This window comes from Lissotriton vulgaris, chromosome 12 (assembly GCF_964263255.1).
Source record: "Lissotriton vulgaris chromosome 12, aLisVul1.2, whole genome shotgun sequence".
In the NCBI taxonomy this organism is placed as follows: Eukaryota; Metazoa; Chordata; class Amphibia; order Caudata; family Salamandridae; genus Lissotriton; species Lissotriton vulgaris.
In genome coordinates, this window is record NC_141700.1 from 433,954,230 (window position 1) to 433,973,756 (window position 19,527).

Sequence of the window (19,527 nt, forward strand, 5' to 3'; positions counted from 1 at the left end):
GAATTTGTTTGCTTTTTACCAAGAATCCTAAGTTCTTTACTTTAGTTGAGGGTGTAGGCAGTGAGTCCAGCTCTGGCGGCCACCAGTCCGGTGTCCAAAGAGAAGGGTTATTGCCGAAGATGATGACCTCAGTCCTTGAGGCATTCCACTTCAGGCAATTGCAATCCATGCCCTGATGTTCAGATTTTTTTTCATGTGTTAAATGTATTACTTATTTTGAGGGCTTCCCTGTGAAACCCAATAGGGCCGTCAACTTCAGGCAGTGTTAAATGGAGCTTGAAACTGCCACTTAACTTGCAAATGCAGAAGGTTTGCTCTAAACATGAATTACTAATAAATAATAGAAACATTGATCGAATTCAAAAATTTGTGTGAAGAGATCTACCCTCTTCTGTTTAGGGTAAACTTGTATCTATTAATATGACATATGTGTTGCTACACAGTAAATTATTTTTTAACTCTGCATATTGTTTTTCATTTCCATTGCAGGGCAGAGAAAGAATGGGGTGATGGCATCCGTGGTCTGTCACTCAGTGCAGCCAGATATGCCCTGCTAAGACTAGAGGCAGGCCCTCCCCACACTAAGAACTGGAGGTATGGTACCACATGCTGATTATGTGACAGACATTTCTTTTAGTTTAATTTTTTAGTAGCTGCAACAGTGTAGTGATTAGGAATTGTACTGTGAAGCCTAAATGAGTATCGTCTCCGAAAACCAACCATAGACCGAGCAAATCACATGTAAACATGGCTTGTAAGGAGTAGAATTTAGTTCCAGCCCTAGGTTAGCACTGAAGTAGTAACATTGGCACCTTTTTGTACCTACAAGACTCTTGTCACCCTGTTGGAGAAGGACTTGTGACGCCTGGATTCAAGCATGACATGGGATGTGGTGCCCCTTAGGCCCTTGAGCTAATATGAGGAGAGAAGTGGGTCCTGTATGTGGTCTCAAACTCACTAATGACATTAAGACCAGCAAATAACAGGCCTCTGTTTCGGCAGAAAGCCACTATCTATCCCAGATCTGTAATCCAAAAGTGGTGACTAAAGGGCTGAGCAGACAAACTCTTTCATCGCTAATGCTGGTACTGCAATGATCTGCACTTTGTTTTCCAGGAGTGCACAGTCTCCTAGCAGTCCTGGCCTCTATCGTACCTTCCTGGAATAGAGCACTTAGGTTTTTGAACCAAACTCACAGTAAACTCCACACACATTTGGTAGGTGGGATTTTAACTCCACACACAGCTGGTCAATTGACTGTTGATTACTTAGGCCCACCCATGTGGTATTAAAGCCCCACACGCAAAGTTATTGAGATTAAAAAGTATAAAAGAAATCAAATTGATTTTCAGACGTAATAGTGATTGTGTGTTTGCCCTCTGATTTGTCAAAGCCTCTGCTAAGATGTACAATTTGTGATTAATGGCCTAAAAGGGGTTTCTCTTGCTATTGTATATGTATTATAGGGAAATTATGATTTAGTTGTTGCTGTCGTTTGTAGTCCTTATAATTTTGTATATAATTTGCCTTCTATTACGTGATTATTGACACAGACCAGAGATTTATTTATTGCCCCTTTTTAACTAATGGTTTTCATTAGACTGAAATTTGACAACATGCTCATACATATATATAGCTGTTCACAATAGCCAGACACCCAACATTCATAATAGAGAAAGGATATATTTCTGACTGCATACACATCTCGTTTAAAATCTAGAGAAATGGAGGCTTTACAGATATTTTAGTTCCTGGACATATGTCTCAGCCTTGCTTGCAAGGCAGGATGCACCCTGCTCTTGCAACAGCATCTGGCAGATTCATGCTCAATTCAACTGCCTCTAACAGTACCACTGGATATATTGATTATAGACAACACCTCTTGCTTCACTGGCTAGCATCTCCAAGTTCATAGAAGATACTTGTTTTCTTGTTTTTTGATGTCGTAACCCGAATAATTAATTGCCTTCTCTGGCTAAAGGAGTTGTAGGTTTTCCTTCTCCTGCCAGCTTTCATCACAGCTTCTAAATAGTACATCTAGGGGCACATGCATCAACCTATTTAGGAAGTGCAAACGGTGTGAATCGGTAAATTCGGCCGTTTGCACTTCCTAAATATGTGTTTGGGATGCATCAAGCATTTTTGAGTAATTCGGTATTTTTACCGAATTCCAAAAATGCGATTGCTTTTAAGGAATTGCAAATTTGCGATTCCTTAAAAGCTATGCATCATTTAAAAAAAATTGTGATTATTCAAATTGGAAGTGCAAATTACCACGAGGTTCAACCTCGTGGTAATTTGCGAAATTGTTTAAAAATGCTTAAAAATGCATTTTTTAAACTGTCCAGTTACAGACACACATGTCCTTAGGACATGTGTGTGTGAAACATGCACTTTCAAATGCATTTCAGGGGTGCAGGGGGGGGTCCTTTGGACCCCCCCCTGCACCCATGAAATTTTCTAAGTGCCACTCGCAATTTGCTACTGCCTTCCAATTGACTACATTGATTCCTATGGGCCTCTAGGCCCATAGGAATCAATGTAATGCCATTCCTTAATTGCACTTCGCAATTAAGGAATCGCAATTTCCGAAAATTAAGAAATCCTAAAAACTTTTAGGATTTCTTGATGCATAGCATTTTGCATTTCCTAAATAGCGATTCCTTAATTTTCGCTATTTAAGAAATGCTAAATCCTAGATTGATGCATGTGGGGGCTAGAGCCTTTGTTGCCTGGCCAGTGCTACAGAAGGATATAAGAGGACCTCAGAACATAGGGTTCAGATTGGAACTGAAAGCTTTAGTATTGCCCAGTTTCTTGTAATGGGGTAGGGTCACGACTGCTACATTTAATTGGGCCTAGGATTCCCAAATGACTGCACCAGATCTGATTGGCTGGGTCTCATGTATATTAAGAAGATTTCAAGAAGTCGCAATCAACACTTGCAATGATAGCTTCTTTGTCTGAATAGTGCATGTTTTCCCTTCTGGATATTTTGTGCTGTGGTTTGAGCTACGAATACAAGAATAATGCGATACACAAATGGAGAACCTGAAAAAATTAAACCAATGCCAGATTTACAGTGCATTCCGTGACTTTTCAAAAAGTAATGAAATTAAAAATATTGTTCCTGTTAATAATGGTTTATTTATTTTATTGCTGCTTTTGCAATTAAAGGAGGGCTGTGGCTAGGATACACCATGATGTGCGCTGTTTTGTCCATTAAGTGATTTACTGGTCTTAAAAAAAATCTCACTTGTCTTTGAACTCTCCCACACGGTTGACTTTGCCTACACCATCCCTGTCACCATAATCCTGCCATATATATGCGTCTTTTTGTAAATCACATGAGTCTCGCGCAGTCGAGCTAGAAATAGTAAACTTTGCTAGGACCTTTTTGAAAGTGGTCTTATTTTATAGCGAGTACATATTTAAAGGGCCAACGTTCACCCATATGTGTCTTGGGGCGAAGATCAGACAAGATGATGGAAAAAACAAAGAAAGATACTGTTTGACATTGAGGATATTGGAGCTATTTCTAGAAAAACCCTGCCATGAGCTTTTTTTTACAAAACACAAGAGGGTTGTAGAATAACCTCAAGGTGCCTGGAGTTCATTCCAGGTCTTTTTTTTTGGGGGGGGGGGTCGATATGTTATAGCAGACCCTCCTGTCTTGGCTGTATAGATCCAGGAATGTGCAATAGCAGAAAGTCAGCAGAACAGAGCTCACTCAAGGGTGTGTAACACTTTAGCTTGTTATATGAAATGCAAACTGAAGCTGGGCACTAAACGATGTACCACACACATCGCCTTAAGCAGAAAAGCGAAACGCTGATGGGTGGAATGCTTGAATTCAGCTCAATCAATGGTATTTGTTTGAGGCCACCTTCCAGTCACCGTTTTTGCCTACCGTGCCACCTCAGACAGAACCCGTCCATTTGTGAAATAACCTTTATCATGCTGCAGTAGGAATAGTTTATCCGGAATTGCCAGGACAGTTTCCCTCTGAATGGGAATATAAGCGACTCCAGACATGTTTCGGCTCACTTAGGCTTTATCAGTGGTTCTAAAAGGAGAGTTGTGACTGGACAGAATTTGGGGACCTCTACCAGCATTTTGCATTACTTGTCTGTTTCAACGCATCCTTCATCGGCCCCAGATGCACGGCATTGCTGTAATTGTGATGTGTGCTATCAAGTGAGATCACTCCATTTCCTCCTTAATGTCTCACATATGGCAACATTCTCTTTAGAAGTTATAACTGAAAAAATATTGGATGAAGAAAGCAACTTCACCTGGAGAATTGATAACAGATTGTGAGCCTCTGTTCTACATAACTTCAGTTTTTTAAACATTCAACTTTAAATAGTTTTAGACCATCTAGGTACAGATATCTCTAAAGAGAAGCAGAGAGGTAGCACTGACTGCCTGAAGATCATTTCAGTTATGATTAGTGTTTAAATAACAGATAACCATGTAATATGGTGCAATGTTGAAGTGAGGACTTCTGGTGACATAACAAACCAAAAAGCTGAAGAGCGAGTTGTTTGTTAATGTCATCAGGACACCAGGATGGCAAAATCCAACTTAATACAAGTTACCTATTGAGTATTTTTAGGTTACATATTTACTTTGATAAAGAAAGTATTTTATTTTTTTGAGGATAGTACGTTATGTAGTGGGATTTGGTGGTTGATCATAGAGAAGAATAGAAAAGTGGCTATAAAAATCAGTAACTGTTCAAGCTTCTTCCAGAACAAATTTTGGACTCTGACTGCAATTAGAATGTTCACATTTGAATAAACTGGAGATTAAACCATATGTATTGGATATGTTCAGAATTTGTTGAAGCTACTGCAACTGGGCAGAGCTAATAATCAGCCCTCATTGCAGTTAGAATGTTAAAGCTTTTACAAATGCTCTTCCATTTAAACAGAGAGTAGTGACTTAGTTCAGACATGTTTGAAGCTTCTATTGCAATATTTTGCTAATGGTGGGTCCTGCTTGCATTTTGATTGTGCTCAAGGATGGGGATAGTGGAGAGCCCTGGGGGGGGAGGGCGTGGGGGGGGGGGCAATATTGTGTGAAGTGAAGTGACTTTGCTGCATTTGGAACAGGTTGGAAAACATACATGGAGAACATGAAAGCACATAGAAAATGTAGCTTGTCAAATTAGCAAAAACACATTTGGGAAAGTTGAATTTTATAGGTTTGGCTGGTGAGTCTTTTCAGTAGTTGCACACAATTTAGCTTGTGAGTATCAGGCTAGATAACAAGATTTCCATGTATTACAAACAAGAATCTACAGCCCAATCCATACCTAGCTAGACCGATCAGGGCATGTTACATTAAGGCGTCGTATATGTTTTCCAGCATGGCTCCTAAGGTTCTAGTGATGCTTTGTTATGGAGTAACCTTTAAATACTTTGATGGTTTTACAAATACCTCTCATTAATTTACACAAGGTTGATAATTTTTGCCTTCTGCTTTCTCCAGACCTCAGCTACTAGTGCTTCTCAAACTAGATGAAGACTTGCATGTGAAGTACCCCCGGCTGCTAACTTTTGCTTCCCAACTGAAAGCTGGCAAAGGGTTGACTATTGTTGGCACTGCCATACAAGGAAACTTCCTTGAAAGTTTTGGAGAAGGCCAAGCCTCCGAACAGGTATATATTCTATTTTTAATTTGTGCTAAGTATTTTATAAAGACAGGATGAGAGTTAAAACTATTGAATTTGTTGCATGTGCCAAAACGTATTGCATCCCTGTCACATTCATTCCCTGCACTCCATTTCTAAATGAAATTGTCATTTCAACAAGAGATGTTGACATTTTGATTATTTGGAAGGCTCAATTTAATCCAGTACTGAAAACAAAACCATATTGTGCTGCTGATAACTGAAAATAATGTCATATTAGTTAATTTTAGAAATGTATTAATCTATAAAAGTGAAAAGAAAATACAATTCAAAAAATCTATAATGGTAATGTCTTCTGCTAAAAACATTTCATTTTTAAAACACATGCAAGCTAAATGAAGTACAATATCTATTAGGAATAAACATCAGTAGTGTGGGAGTTATCTCTGTTAGATGTATAAGAAAATTGCAATGTAAAATACTTTCAAATACCACACCACAGCTGTTTTTTTCTGAGTCATAAGGAAGTAGTTTTTTGGGGACATATATTTTATTTTACCCCTATGCAGCACATTTTGTTGTTCTATATTTTGCTTTTTTCAATACAGTTTATATACTCCAGCTCTTTTCATTGTGTAGTGTAAGAAATTGTGTTATTGGTTGAGTGGGGTGGGTTAGCACCACTTCGACACCAGCCACAATCCTCATCAGGGTGAACCACCAACATTCTCTAAATTAGCCTGTACTTGACCCCCTGGTTGCTTAGCACAAAGTGGTCAGGCTTAACTTGGAGGCAATATGTAAAGTATTTATGCAGCACGCAAACCGTAATAAAGTGAAAACCCAACACAAAAACAATTGCAAACCAATTTAGAAAAGTAGAGTAAAGTTTAATAAATAAATTGATACCAGATTTACAAAAATACAATCGGAACCAGAGATATTCAATTTTAAAATGTTTGGTGAAAATAGCACCTACAAGCACAGAGTGCCACTCATGATCATCTGGTTGCGTTAGACCAGAGAAAGTCACAAGTTCAGGCCGACCATGCTGGAGCATGGGTCGTATACAGGGACTAGGTTAGTCCCAATGAAGAGTTACCTTTTGAAGTACGACACAGAATGCCATTCATGTTGGAGGAGGCCGTAAGGCTTTTGGTATGAAGAGCAGGGCGCGTGTTGCATACAGTTGTTGCTGTAGCACAAAGATTCTTGTACTGGCTGTTAGAAACATTAGTTCATTGGGGTTGTTCAAGGTTTTCTGTTTCAAGCTTTCTGTAATTCTTGTGAATACTACAAATAGCACCTGTAGTTTGAAAGGTTTCTGCTTGTGGGTTTCAAATTAATCTTGCTAAATAAGCACACATTATAAGTTGTTCAGAGAGAAAACTATCTCCAACATCAAGCCAATTCCAAACTAGAGGGGAAAACTGTTTTTAACGCCAACTATCGAGACAAAGGCACATATATTGTCAATACCAGCTAGCGCACTCAATGAAATATTTGCAATCGCCAGGACCTATTTCCAATTTGAAGAAGAAAATTAAGTAAGTGCCTGCATAGTGGAAAACCAGTCCTGAGGTAAGCGATTAATCAAGATGTATGCTAGATGTCATGACTTCAGGTAGATGAATAATCTGATGTAAGCTAGATTTTGTGACCTCACGTAGGTGAATAATCGAGATTTATGCTAGATCTCGTGACCTCAGGTAGGCAAACAATCAAGATGCATGCTAGATTTCGTAACCTCAGGTAGACGAATAATCGAGATGCATGCCAGATTTTGTGACCTCAGGCAGGAAAATAATCGAGACCTATGCTTGATGTCATGAATGTAAGAATTTCTGGTGAACAGCAAAGGCCAATCGAGGAGGTTGATAACAAAACTAGGAGACTGCAGCAGTCTAGCAGGATGCCACAGTACACAAGTTGTGGTATATTTGCTTGAAGTAATGTTCAAACACATCAGTGGATCCCCTGCCGTCCTTGGTTGACAGTTTTTGACATTTATTTCTTATGCTACTAAAGAGCACCTTTTCAACAAGTGTGATATAATCAAAATGTTCTAATTTTAATTTGGTTATTTACATTTGTTTTGATTTTTTTTAGTGAGACAGCGCACTACATATGGAGTTTCACCAAAAAAATAGAACACCCCAGTACTTTGTGTTATGCTGTCAACTGTTTTCCATTAATTGAAAATGAAATAAGACTATGCTAGCTAAAGTTCTTCTACTGTGAGGGTGTAAAAAAAGCACAGGAGTCATGCTGGCCTCGGAATCCAGAAAACGCTTCACGTTGTGCAAAATAATAAACTGTAGTCCCGTAGATGACAAAAGAAAAGAAAAAGGCAGCTCTAATCCCTGTGGATCAATATGTATCTAAATTTTCATTCGCTGTTAGGCAGGTGGTGCATTACAAAGATGTAAGCTGAGTTAGCTTATTAAAAATGTCTTGGCTGGTGGTCTCATGGGGTTTCACAGTTTAACATAGTTTCCAATTCAATAGCGGGGCTTGGGCGAAATTTACATGACACCATCATAAAGATAAGAAATACCGTAATATTAGCCATTTTCCATCGCTCCTACAAGCTTGCGCTCACTCTTGTATTAAGAAGCACTAAAGGGTGGAGGATTGTAGATGAAGGATGATCTTCACCGTTCCCAGGGAAACCACGGTCCCACTTCAGTCCCACTGCTGTTTTTACCTCCAAAGCAGTTTTGGGGAAGTGGGGTAATTTTCTTGCTTTCATTATGAGCTGTTGCCCCCTTCTTTTTGCCACTGGGGGTAGTTTGTCGGTTTGGCATAGGGACATGCGCTGATTTCCAGTTAGCTGCTCTGACCAAGTAGGTGCTGATCGGCCCCATTGCTGTCTGATTGGTCAGCTTGCGCAGGAGTAGGTGCAACCGCAAGCTCCACCCAACCCAGGTCCGGATACCAGAGTCACATCCCATGTGTGAAGCTCTTCACCTGAGCCAACTGGAGTGTTACTGGCATCTTATTTGATGAAGCCGCAGTTTCATTGCCCTCTCTGCTGAGCCTGCCACCATCTTTGCAAAATCCCAATTCACTTGTTTTCTCATATTAGTTGACATGCACATACAAAGAATACATATATTGCGAAATGTGCTGTATTTACCCAAGAAATACAATTACTTATTGAAATGTCTTCGTTAATTCACTCAGGTCCCAGGGGAGCCAGATGGCATCGTGGATAGTAGTGTGGCCGATGTGTCATGGGCCCATCTGTAAGGAGGAAAATGGGCCCTGGCTGCTTTTTGAATGATAAAATATAGCAATCCTCTCGGTTGAGTGTGCTTCTCAAGCCTCAGGGCCCCGGTAACACTGCACCTGCTGCACCAAAAGAAGCCATGCCTTCGAACCTGTTCCATTTGGTCCCCAGGGCTCCTAAATTTCGTTTGTAGTAAATAATGCCAGGCTGGTACAGTGTCTTCACAGCAGGAGGGCAAATTAATTGCTGGAACGGCGACATCATTCTCCCCTAACTGGTAGCATTTGTTCTCCTGGGCTTTTGTGTCTCCTTTGTAGGATAAATCACACCAGGCTGTGAAGTATCTTCACTGTAAATGAGACTGACAGAAACTAGCAAATGGAATTATCCACCCAATCCAATTGCAAATGTACGTAAAGGTCAGAAACATGCCTCACTGACTGTGCACTTATGCAACAAATAAAACTGATTTTTGAGCTGGGCCCCAGACTGGAGACATATTCTGTTGATTATATGACACACGCTTTAAGTGTAGACAATAAGTATTTTCATGCAATACACCATATAATCATATTCTGAAAGGTTTTAAATTATGCAATCGATGATGGAAAAAGCTTCAGCTACTTTTAATTGCCCGGTTTTCTGTATTGTGTTAGTGACCGGGCAGCATGTGGTGACGGGTACATATGGATACATCTCTTTAGTTCTTTATTTGTTATGTGTTTGATAACATATTCCTCCTTCTTTCAAAGCGGCGATATTTAAATGTTTGCTACCTCCCTCTGTGTGCCTTTTTGAATGACCTTTAGCAAACAATACCCAATGCCACATCATGTTTTATTCAATAATACATTGTGTTTTCCTTCAGATGTTTAAGGAAGTTTTTTGTGCAGGTTTACATGCAACTTTGTGTTGTGGGGCACGCGTTTGTGTACATAATCTCATATAAGTCATAGTGCTCTTGTCGTGTGGGATAAACATTTGAGCTCCTCGCGTAGGATGAGTAAGAACAGTACAAATGTTACAGCCACATAGACTATGCTACATGAAAATGTTTGTTTTCTTCAACAGTTTTACATCCTCAGATTTCATGCTGTCTTAGAAATCCTCCTCCCATTATTTTGCCAAATCTCTGCATGCCAAAGTGACCTTGAGTTAAAACTATTGTTCTCTCTCCTTTGTTCCTATCAAATGACCATCTCCTTACCCTCCATCCTCTCTCTTAATGTAGACTCCCTCAAGTTGCCTGCCTGCCATTGGTCACACCTCATCTCACAGATCATAAACTCTCCTCCTTTGAAACCATATCCCCCAACATGGTAATAGCTAAGTTCATGTGTCCTATGTATTAATCACATTAACCATATGCATGAACACACATCATGATCCCGCATTATTCTACCACATAGGAACTGGAGTAAATGCTTACCTTCAGGGCACAAGACTAACCTCAAAAACCACTGGATTAACCACTAACCCTAGGCTCTGGAATAGCATGGGTCCTGCCATACAGCATTTCAATGCCTTGTCAATGGTAGTAAGCACTAAATAAATGCAGTTATGACACAATACTGTAAATCCATTTTTCATGCTTTTTTTCAGCCAGGGAGTAGTAGCCGGAACAGTGACTACTTTCAAAGTTGCAGGTCATGCTGTTTGCAGTCCCCTCCACCACACATACATGCTGTGTGAAGAGCTATGGGTGTGCACCCCTTACCAAGTACCCTTTCCACCTATCAATGTGGACTATACATTGCTCATTTCGTACTCCACACTTTCATGCCACCTCCGTCCTCATCCTTCAGTGAACGTTTTCTTCAGCATTATTTTTTTGTCATCTTCATAGCAGACTGCCATTTTGCCACATGCTGGCTTGAAAGCAGAATCAAAAATACGACCTCAAAGTATGCAATACTTTTGTGGCCACATCCTGGAAAGACCGGGTCTGATTATAAAAGCTCCCATTTGCAAACCCCAAAAAAATGTCACCAGGCCTCTTCTGACTTGAAAATCAGCAACGTTTCTTTTTTCTTCCCCTTAATCTTTCAACTTCAGTGCATGATAACAATGGAGTTGGCATTCAACCACATAGGTCACTTCTCAGACAGCCCTGATGTTCTGATTGTCGATATGAAGCCATTTGCAAGGTCACAGTGCATCAACAGGTAGCTGGAGTTTGACTAATAGTTCCCTAGCCGAGCGATGGGCCCCCTTACTTCCTCTAGATAGCTAGAAAATATGTTATATATAAAGCCAATTTGGGTGAAATTAGCACTAATAGAAACAGAAAAGGGAATATATGTTATCCTTAAATCATGCTATTAGTACCAAGTCCTTAGCTTTCTTCATCTTATTTCCCCTCCTGCAATGACCCATCACCAGGTGGGCTTTGAACCTGCACCTCTCCCAATCACATGCTATTGGAACCTATGCTATGTTGTGAGCTCAGAGTGCTCTGGAGAAAGTTAGCCAATGTTGTCATCATAAACCCTGAAAACCATGTTAGTGAGATTTCAAAGAAGGCATCAGCGGTTAGGCATTTTCTCATTGATACAAGGTAGTCATGTGTACTCAACCTCGATTTTGCCAAAGGTGTGCTGACCTAGTCTACTGCACTCACTCCTCTTCAGCTAAAGAAGCTTTAACGAAGGACACTCCTCCCACCATATTTACATCACAAAACATTGTGTGGTTGTGGAAAAGATGGGTTCTGAGGTTACTGTTGCAAGGTGAATAACATTATATATCCATTTCTACTATCTTTTGTACACTTTTTGTTCCTGCAACTATATGTGCAGACGCTAGCACACTCAAGGTTGTATTGTTCATTTTTCACCCATGTTCCAGCCAGATGCATGTACATGGCTGCTACACGGGCAAACCCACATGGGTTCTGCAGATACTAGGAATAGTAGGAAACCAGAGTGAAGGGGTAGAATAAATCCACCTCTTCGCTTCCTCATTGCTTCTGATCCTCGGATCTTTCCTATCACTATCACCCTCCCAGCAATCTTCAACTTATCACCAATATGGTTATTTTGCTGGGTGCTGAGCTGGCGAGGGCTCACACTCATGGGGTATAGATGTGTGTCATTCACCAGGCACGCACGTGCTCAAGGATGAGGTGGGGAGCGGGGGTTGGAAAACAACTTTTGTAGCATTTCATAATACCACAGTTAGGTTTGGTAATGTTAAGATTCAGAAATAGAATTCGACAGCAATTCCATTCTAATTAAATACATACTAGACTTCATGCTCAAAATAGCAGTCTTGGACATCATGCACAGTTTTTAGTAGTGGCAGTGGGTTCTTTGAGATGGTTGTTGTTGGTCAAACCTCTCTGTAAATACTGTAGAAGAAGCATCCGCTTACATACATAGGGTGTCCAATATAGGTGTAGTTGTTTTCGTTAATGACCGGTCTTTTCGTTGATGCTTAATTTCCTTTGTTTTTGTGAAGTGCTTTACAATTTTTTCGTATAGGTTTTATTTTCTATTTTTGTGCAAAATTTTAATATTTTAACTACTACTCTTTAGAGTTATTACATTTAAAATGTAAGAGGCAATTCAACTGAATTGAAAGTGTTTTCTGCATGTATCCTTCTAGATCAAAAAAGGTAGGTAAAAGATGTGGTGTAGTGGCTCAGTTGTTGCATTTGGGTAAATGTATCCATCTTCCAGCACCATCAATTGTTATTTGGGGATTGAGTGTAACTGTATCCAATCTACACTGTGATGGTTAGTATTCTGCCATTTACATGTTACCATTTTCCCGCTTATCATGCATTTCCTGATTTGTGGAATCTGAGATCATTAAATCAAACCCCACAAGCACATGACTGTTATTCTGACCACAACTTCTGTTTAGGAAGCTACTACTACTACTACAATAACATTGCTGTCTGCTACTGCTTCATGAAGCTAGGCCCACACAATTTCCCATACTCCTAATATATAAAATGAAACTATGGCAGAGAATACGTTCCTCTGTCCTCATTAACCAACACCAAACCGAGACAATAGAACAATTGGAAAGATTTCTATGTTTCATCTGAGTTTGACAATGTGGAATATATGGGGAACAGAGTACAGGGTCCACAGATCCTGGCACTGTGCACATTTGACAAGCTCCTCCTCGTTCTATCACTCTGCCAGGACCAGTATGTGTTCCTGCTTAGGACACCCATTGTGTGTGTTTCCTGGAAAGTGTTCTACAGAATTTGTGTGCTTCTTACCACATCTATTCTATAATATGTTCGGTGACCAAAGTGTTTTTTTCTCGTTAAGATGAGTGGGCACTTATGGGGTGCTTTTGTTAATCACTTGGGGGGCGTGCTTACCTCTACCAAACTGCTGTTGGGACCCCTGCTGGCTGCCCTGTTGCCGCAAAACCTGTGGGCTGCCCTGTTCTTCCTCCAGCCGCCGCAGCACACCATCTAGCGGCCGCCGGGTGGAGGGAGAAGACTACACTGCCAGGGATCCTTTGCGTCCGCTGCCGCTAATCCTGCGCCCGGAGGCGCATGAAAGAACCGTGAGCCCCGGTGGAGCGGGGGCTTTTGTTAATCACTTGGGGGGTGTGCTTACCTCTACCAAACTGCTGTTGGCACCCCTGCTGGCTGCCCTGTTGCCGCGAAACCTGTGGGCTGCCCTGTTCTCCCTCCCACCGCCGCAGCACACCATCTAGCTGCCGCCTGGTGGAGGGAGAAGACCACACTGCCCGGGATCCTTTGCGGCCGCTGCCGCTAATCCTGCGCCCGGAGGCGCATAAAAGAACCCTGAGCCCCGGTGGAGCAGGGGCTTTTGTTAATCACTTGGGGGCGTGCTTACCTCTACCAAACTGCTGTCGGGAGCCCTGCTGGCTGCCCTGTTGCCGCGAAACCTGTGGGCTGCCCTGTTCTCCCTCCCACCGCCGCAGCACACCATCTAGCTGCCGCCGGGTGGAGGGAGAAGACTACACTGCCCGGGATCCATTGCGGCCGCTGCTGCTAATCCTGCGCCCAGAGGCGCATAAAAGAACCCTGAGCCCCGGTGGAGCAGGGGCTTTTGTTAATCACTTGGGGGGCATGCTTACCTCTACCAAACTGCTGTCGGGACCCCTGCAGGCTTCCCTGTTGCCGCGAAACCTGTGGGCTGCCCTGTTCGCCCTCCCGCCGCCGCAGCACACCATCTAGGTGCCGCCGGGTGGAGGGAGAAGACTACACTGCCCGGGATCCTTTGCGGCCGCTGCCGCTAATCCTGTGCCCGGAGGCGCATAAAAGAACCGTGAGCCCCCACGTTGCGGGACCGCGTGTGGGAGAAGCCCGGGACAAGGGCGGGACCGTCTGTGGCCGTCTGTGGCCGTCAGGGGCCGGTAGAGGCCGGGCTGGTCCACCCCCCCCCCTTGATGCTCCGTTAAAAGGAGGTAAAATGATCTAAGCTACACTTATAGATTACTGACACTGTGTACTTTAGCTCTCCTTATGGGAATTAACATTGGCTTTTAAGCTACACGCTCTAGTTGTCTGTTGGGGTTATATGCTCTGTGCTAAACATATTAATACTAGCCATACTATGTCCTGCAAAGGGATTTGTAGAAACACTATCTCTCAGGGGGGCTTGCTTAAGGGAACATTGGACCACTATCTAAGCAGGGCAACAACGGTAATCGATCAAGAAATAGAGAGACCTGGTCAGTCCGGTCGCTCCTCCTGCCGCCTGGGCCAACCCGGGTGTGACCGTTCTCCTCCCGCTGCCGCCGCTGCCGCTGCCAGGAGTAGTCTTGTGCCCCTGTTAGGTCTGGCCCCCTGCCCCTGACTTCCCTCCGTGCCTGCTCCGCTTTCAATTTGTATTGTGTATTGTTTCTCCACCGTTTTTCTCTGGCCCCCTGCCCCTGTCTTCCCTCTGTGCCTGCTCCGCTTTTAATTTGTATTGTGTATTGTTTCTTCGCCATTTTTTCTCTGGCCCCCTGCCCCTGACTTTCCCTCTGTGCCTGCTTTGTTTTAAATTGTGTTGGTTTCTGTGCCCCTTGTCTCCCAGTTCTCGCCTGCACCTCGGTGCCACTGCCCCACCCCGCTCTCTGCCGCTGCTCCCCCGCGGCCCCACCCCCGCTCCATCTTGCATCACCGCATCGTTCCCCCCACTCGCCACCCAGCTGCTCCTCCCTCCCACAAGAGTACTTAGGCGAGGCTCACGGGCAAGGAGCTGTGACCTGACCTGACCTGGTCAGTCCGGTCGCTCCTGCTGCCGCGTGGCCCACCCAGAGTGTGGCCGTTCTCCTCCCGCTGCCGCCACCGCTGCCAGGAGTAGTCTTGTGCCCATGTTAGGTCTGGCCCCCTGCCCCTGACATCCCTCCGTGCCTGCTCCGCTTTCAATTTGTATTGTGTATTGTTTCTTCGCCGTTTTTCTCTGGCCCCCTGCCCCTGACTTCCCTCCGTGCCTGCTCCGCTTTCAAATTTGTATTGTGTATTGTTTCTCCGCCGTTTTTCTCTGGCCCCCTGCCCCTGACTTCCCTCTGTGCCTGCTTTGTTTTTAAATTGTGTTGGTTTCTGTGCCCCTTGTCGCCCAGTTCTGCCATGCACCTTGGTGCCGCTGCCCCACTCCGCTCCCTGCCGCTGCTCCCCCGCGGCCCCACCCCCGCTCCCTCTAGCATCACCGCATCGTTCCCCCCACTCGCCACCCCGCTCCCGCCTCCCAGCTGCTCCTCCCTTGCCCCGCCCCCCCCCACTCTCCATTTATGGCAGAGTGCATGCGTACGTGCAGCGTTGACGCGGAGCGGGCGCGCCGATGGTGCACCGAAGGCCCGCCAAAGGTAAGCCAGTCTGCGCCCGTCCACGTCTGGACTGCGCCCAGCGCCAGAACCCCTGGCTCCAGCCGGACGTACGACACAGCCACCCTCCACGCACTCAACACCGGCCGGATCCCCAGCTGCCACCGAGCCACACCAGGGCGCACCCACGGACCCTTCACCTGCCAATCCTGCAAGCTCTCCTGCATCCGGACCGGTACCGCACCAGTCAAGCCGACCCCCAGCAGCAACCACCTGAAGTGCATCCTGCTCAACACCCGCTCTGTCCAGAGACATGCCGTGGAGCTCTGGAACCTCCTCGACTCCACATCCCCAGACGTCGCCTTCCTCACGGAAACTTGGATGAACGCCTCCTCAGCGCCCAACATCGCCATCCCCATCCTGGACGGATACAAGATCACCTGGAAGGACCGCGTCAACCAGACCGGAGGATGCATCGCCATCGTCCACAAGAGCACCATCCGCATCAAGACCACCCTCAGAGGTACCCTCATCTACAGACCCCCAGGACCGTGCACACAATTCAGCGCCAACTTAATCAGCCCGCACACCTTCCCCTCCGCTGACTACATCCTCCTAGGGGACCTCAACTTCCACCTAGAGAACAGATTGTTGAATTTCCATACAGCTTGCACCCAGCACACCTGGCACTCAGTAGGCACTATTTTCGCCTTGTCCTGACGATCACAGCCGATTTTAGGGCTGGAGATCGAGGTGCAGTATTGACATATTGTACGGCGGCCATATTGAGTGAGGGGGCGAGAGCAGTGAGAGAGCTCCAGTGTCCTCTACTTAAGGAGCCCCTAGGAGGCAGGCGCGAGATTCCAGCGCTTTGCAAATACTTTGTTTGTGCTCAGATCACGCTAGGAGCCTTTTAGAGCTACTGCGTGCAACGTGTTTGAATTTTTAAAAAACGCCGATTTTTTTATTCCTAAATTGTTGAATTTCCATACTGCTTGCACCCAGCACACCTGGCACTCAGTAGGCACTATTTTCGCCTTGTCCTGACGATCACAGCCGATTTTAGGGCTGGAGATCGAGGTGCAGTATTGACATATTGTACGGCGGCCATATTGAGTGAGGGGGCGAGAGCAGTGAGAGAGCTCCAGTGTCCTCTACTTAAGGAAACGGTTGTTCTCCGCGCTAGCGGTCGCGTTTGTGGACGCGCCATCTCAGCGCCGGAGTCACGCCAGAGTCAGCCCGTCTGCGCCCGTCCGCGCCTCGGACGTGCTTTAGGGCGATGGCTTCATCATCTAGCTCGGACCCTGACTCAGCACAGGTATCTCCTACAGCCAAAGTTGCGATAAACCCCTTAGAAGCCCCTCATATTAAATATACGTCAGCCCATTTGAAGGCACTACAACCAGCTACTAAATCTTCCTGCAGACTGTTACACTTAGAGGAGGGAAAGGATTCCTGTCTAACATGCCACCTGCATATTGACCCAGTAGGGACCAAATCCACGCAGAATGATTCCTTCAAAACTCAGTTAAAATCACAAATATTTTCCTTCATTAGTCTCCACTGTCGCTCCTTACCAAAACATAAAACAGAAATTTTTAATTTGCTCTTAGATGAAACACCGGATGCACTGTTTGTTACAGAAACCTGGCTCAAAGATAGCTCAGGACCTGATATAGTTATGGCACTTCCTGATTCCTATGCCATTACCAGACTGGACAGGGATAAGAAACCTGGTGGAGGAATTGCTGTAATTTTAAAAAAATTATTTCACTGCGATTTTTAGCCGCTTTTTTTGCGGTGGTTCTGAGGCGGCGATTTTTAAACTTACATTAGCCCCTAATTTCACCCTATCCGTCCTCCCGAGGCGGCAGCATCCAAATGGGTCACAAATATGTCTGAACTCATCGGTCCACTGGCTATGAGAACTGCCAACTTTACTATTCTAGGTGATATAAACCTGCACTTAGAGGATGAGAATTGCTCCTTGGCCAAAGTTCTTATAAATGACTTAGCAGCTATTAATTTAACCTTAAAGAATTCCGGTCCTACACACCGTGCAGGGCATCTGTTGGATCCCATCTTTTCCAACCTCACAACATCGAGACGCAGTCTGCCCAGCCTTTGCCTTGGTCCGATCACTTCCTGATTAAATGTAATCTTCAGGTTGACCTATCAAACAACGATAACATACCTTTACCCACTCAGCTCATAAGGAAATGGAAAAAACTTGATATTGACAGTCTCAATGCCCTACTGGAAAAACATCGCCCTTGCACTAAGACTACTGTTCAACAGCTCTCCTCCACAGTACAAAACTGGCTTCTTTCAGCCATTGATTCCATTCTGCCTAAAACAAAGTTAAAACAAAACACCCATCGCTCTCCTGCACCTTGGTTCAATGATATTTTACAAAATGAAAAAACTAAATGTAAGAATCTCGAACGTCAATGGAGGAGGTTTTACTTACTTGCAGATAAGGAAAAATATAAAATCCAGCTAACAGCTTACCAAAAACAGTGTAACAAAGTCAAAGCAGAATTAATCTGCACAAAAATCACAAATGCTTTAGACCACTCTAAAACACTTTTCAAGTTAGTTAAAGAGCTGGCGGGATCCAATACGTCCCAACCTCCACCTGAGCTAAACAAAACGCAATGTGACATGTTAGCCAACTTTTTTATTCATAAAGTTGATAAAATCCACCAAGACATCAACTATGCTGCCAATGAACACGACTTCACTCCTGAAGCGACCCCCAATTGTTCATCACATACGCCAGGTAATACCATAGGTATTACTGATTGCCCTTCCTTGGATGATACATCTTTTGCCACACTAGATAGTTGGCCCCTGCTGAACCCTGACATGGTTCAAGGGCTACTAAAAACCATCAAATCGGGCTCTCCTAGAGACCCACTGCCATGTTCAATCTTAAAACAACTTAGCAGTAACGTTCTAACTACAATTACCAATCTCCTTAATACGTCGTTACTTGAACAAACTGTACCCAGTGAATGGAAGCATACGATGATTCATCCACTCTTAAAGAAAGCTGGCGCAGACCCCAACCTGCCAGCTAATTTTCGCCCAATATCATTGCTACCCACCTTTGCTAAGTTATTAGAGAAGCATGTTCATCGTTGCCTTACAGATTTCATCACCACTCATGATCTGTTACCATCTCACCAGTCGGGATTTCGTGCAGGTTTTTCCACTGAGTCTACATTGCTAGGGGTGACTGAAAACATCCGTCGCATGGTAGATAAGGGCGAAACAGTAGCACTTGTGCTACTCGACCTCAGCGCGGCATTCGACACCGTGTCGCATGCGGTCCTCGCCCAGACTCTCCACTCCCTAGGCATTCGCTGGGCAGCTCCTAATTGGATCAGATCACTATTAGAAAATCGAACGTTTCAGGTATTTTCGCAAACTGCCTGTTCTGATACAAGGACATTTAAACACGGAGTACCTCAGGGCTCCATTCTTAGCCCGTTGCTTTTTAATGTTTATATGAGTCCCCTGTCCAAGATTGTGGAAGACACTGGGCTTTTAATGTTTTCTTACGCTGATGACTCTCAGCTGCTTTTTTCGCTATCAGCAGCAGGCGCTGACAATTCATCCTCCCTACAACTCGGACTTAGTAAAATCGCCGGTTGGATGCAGAAAAACTTTCTAAAACTTAACAGCGAGAAAACCGAGTTAATCGTGTTGGGTAAAAACAAAGATCTTTATGGACCCCAACACTGGCCATCTGAAATGGGTACCCCCCCAACCCCTGTCGCGCATGCCCGCAACCTGGGAGTCATTATTGACGACTCACTCAGTCTACACCAGCAAGCAGTAAAAACTTCATTCACCTGCTTCGCCATATTGAAATGGCTTAAAAAGATCTGCTGGATGTTACCTGAAA

The 19,527-nt window shown here is 44.1% G+C and overlaps 1 protein-coding gene across 1 annotated transcript in view; it reads left to right on the plus strand.

The window, feature by feature from the left end:
- SLC12A4 (solute carrier family 12 member 4) overlaps window positions 1-19,527 on the plus strand; it is a 533,265-nt gene that overhangs the window by 420,143 nt on the left and 93,595 nt on the right. The window contains exons 16-17 of the mRNA XM_086945194.1: window positions 490-594; window positions 5,497-5,665. Of these exons, the coding sequence (XP_086801320.1) occupies window positions 490-594; window positions 5,497-5,665 (274 nt within the window). The remainder of the gene's footprint in view (window positions 1-489; window positions 595-5,496; window positions 5,666-19,527) is intronic.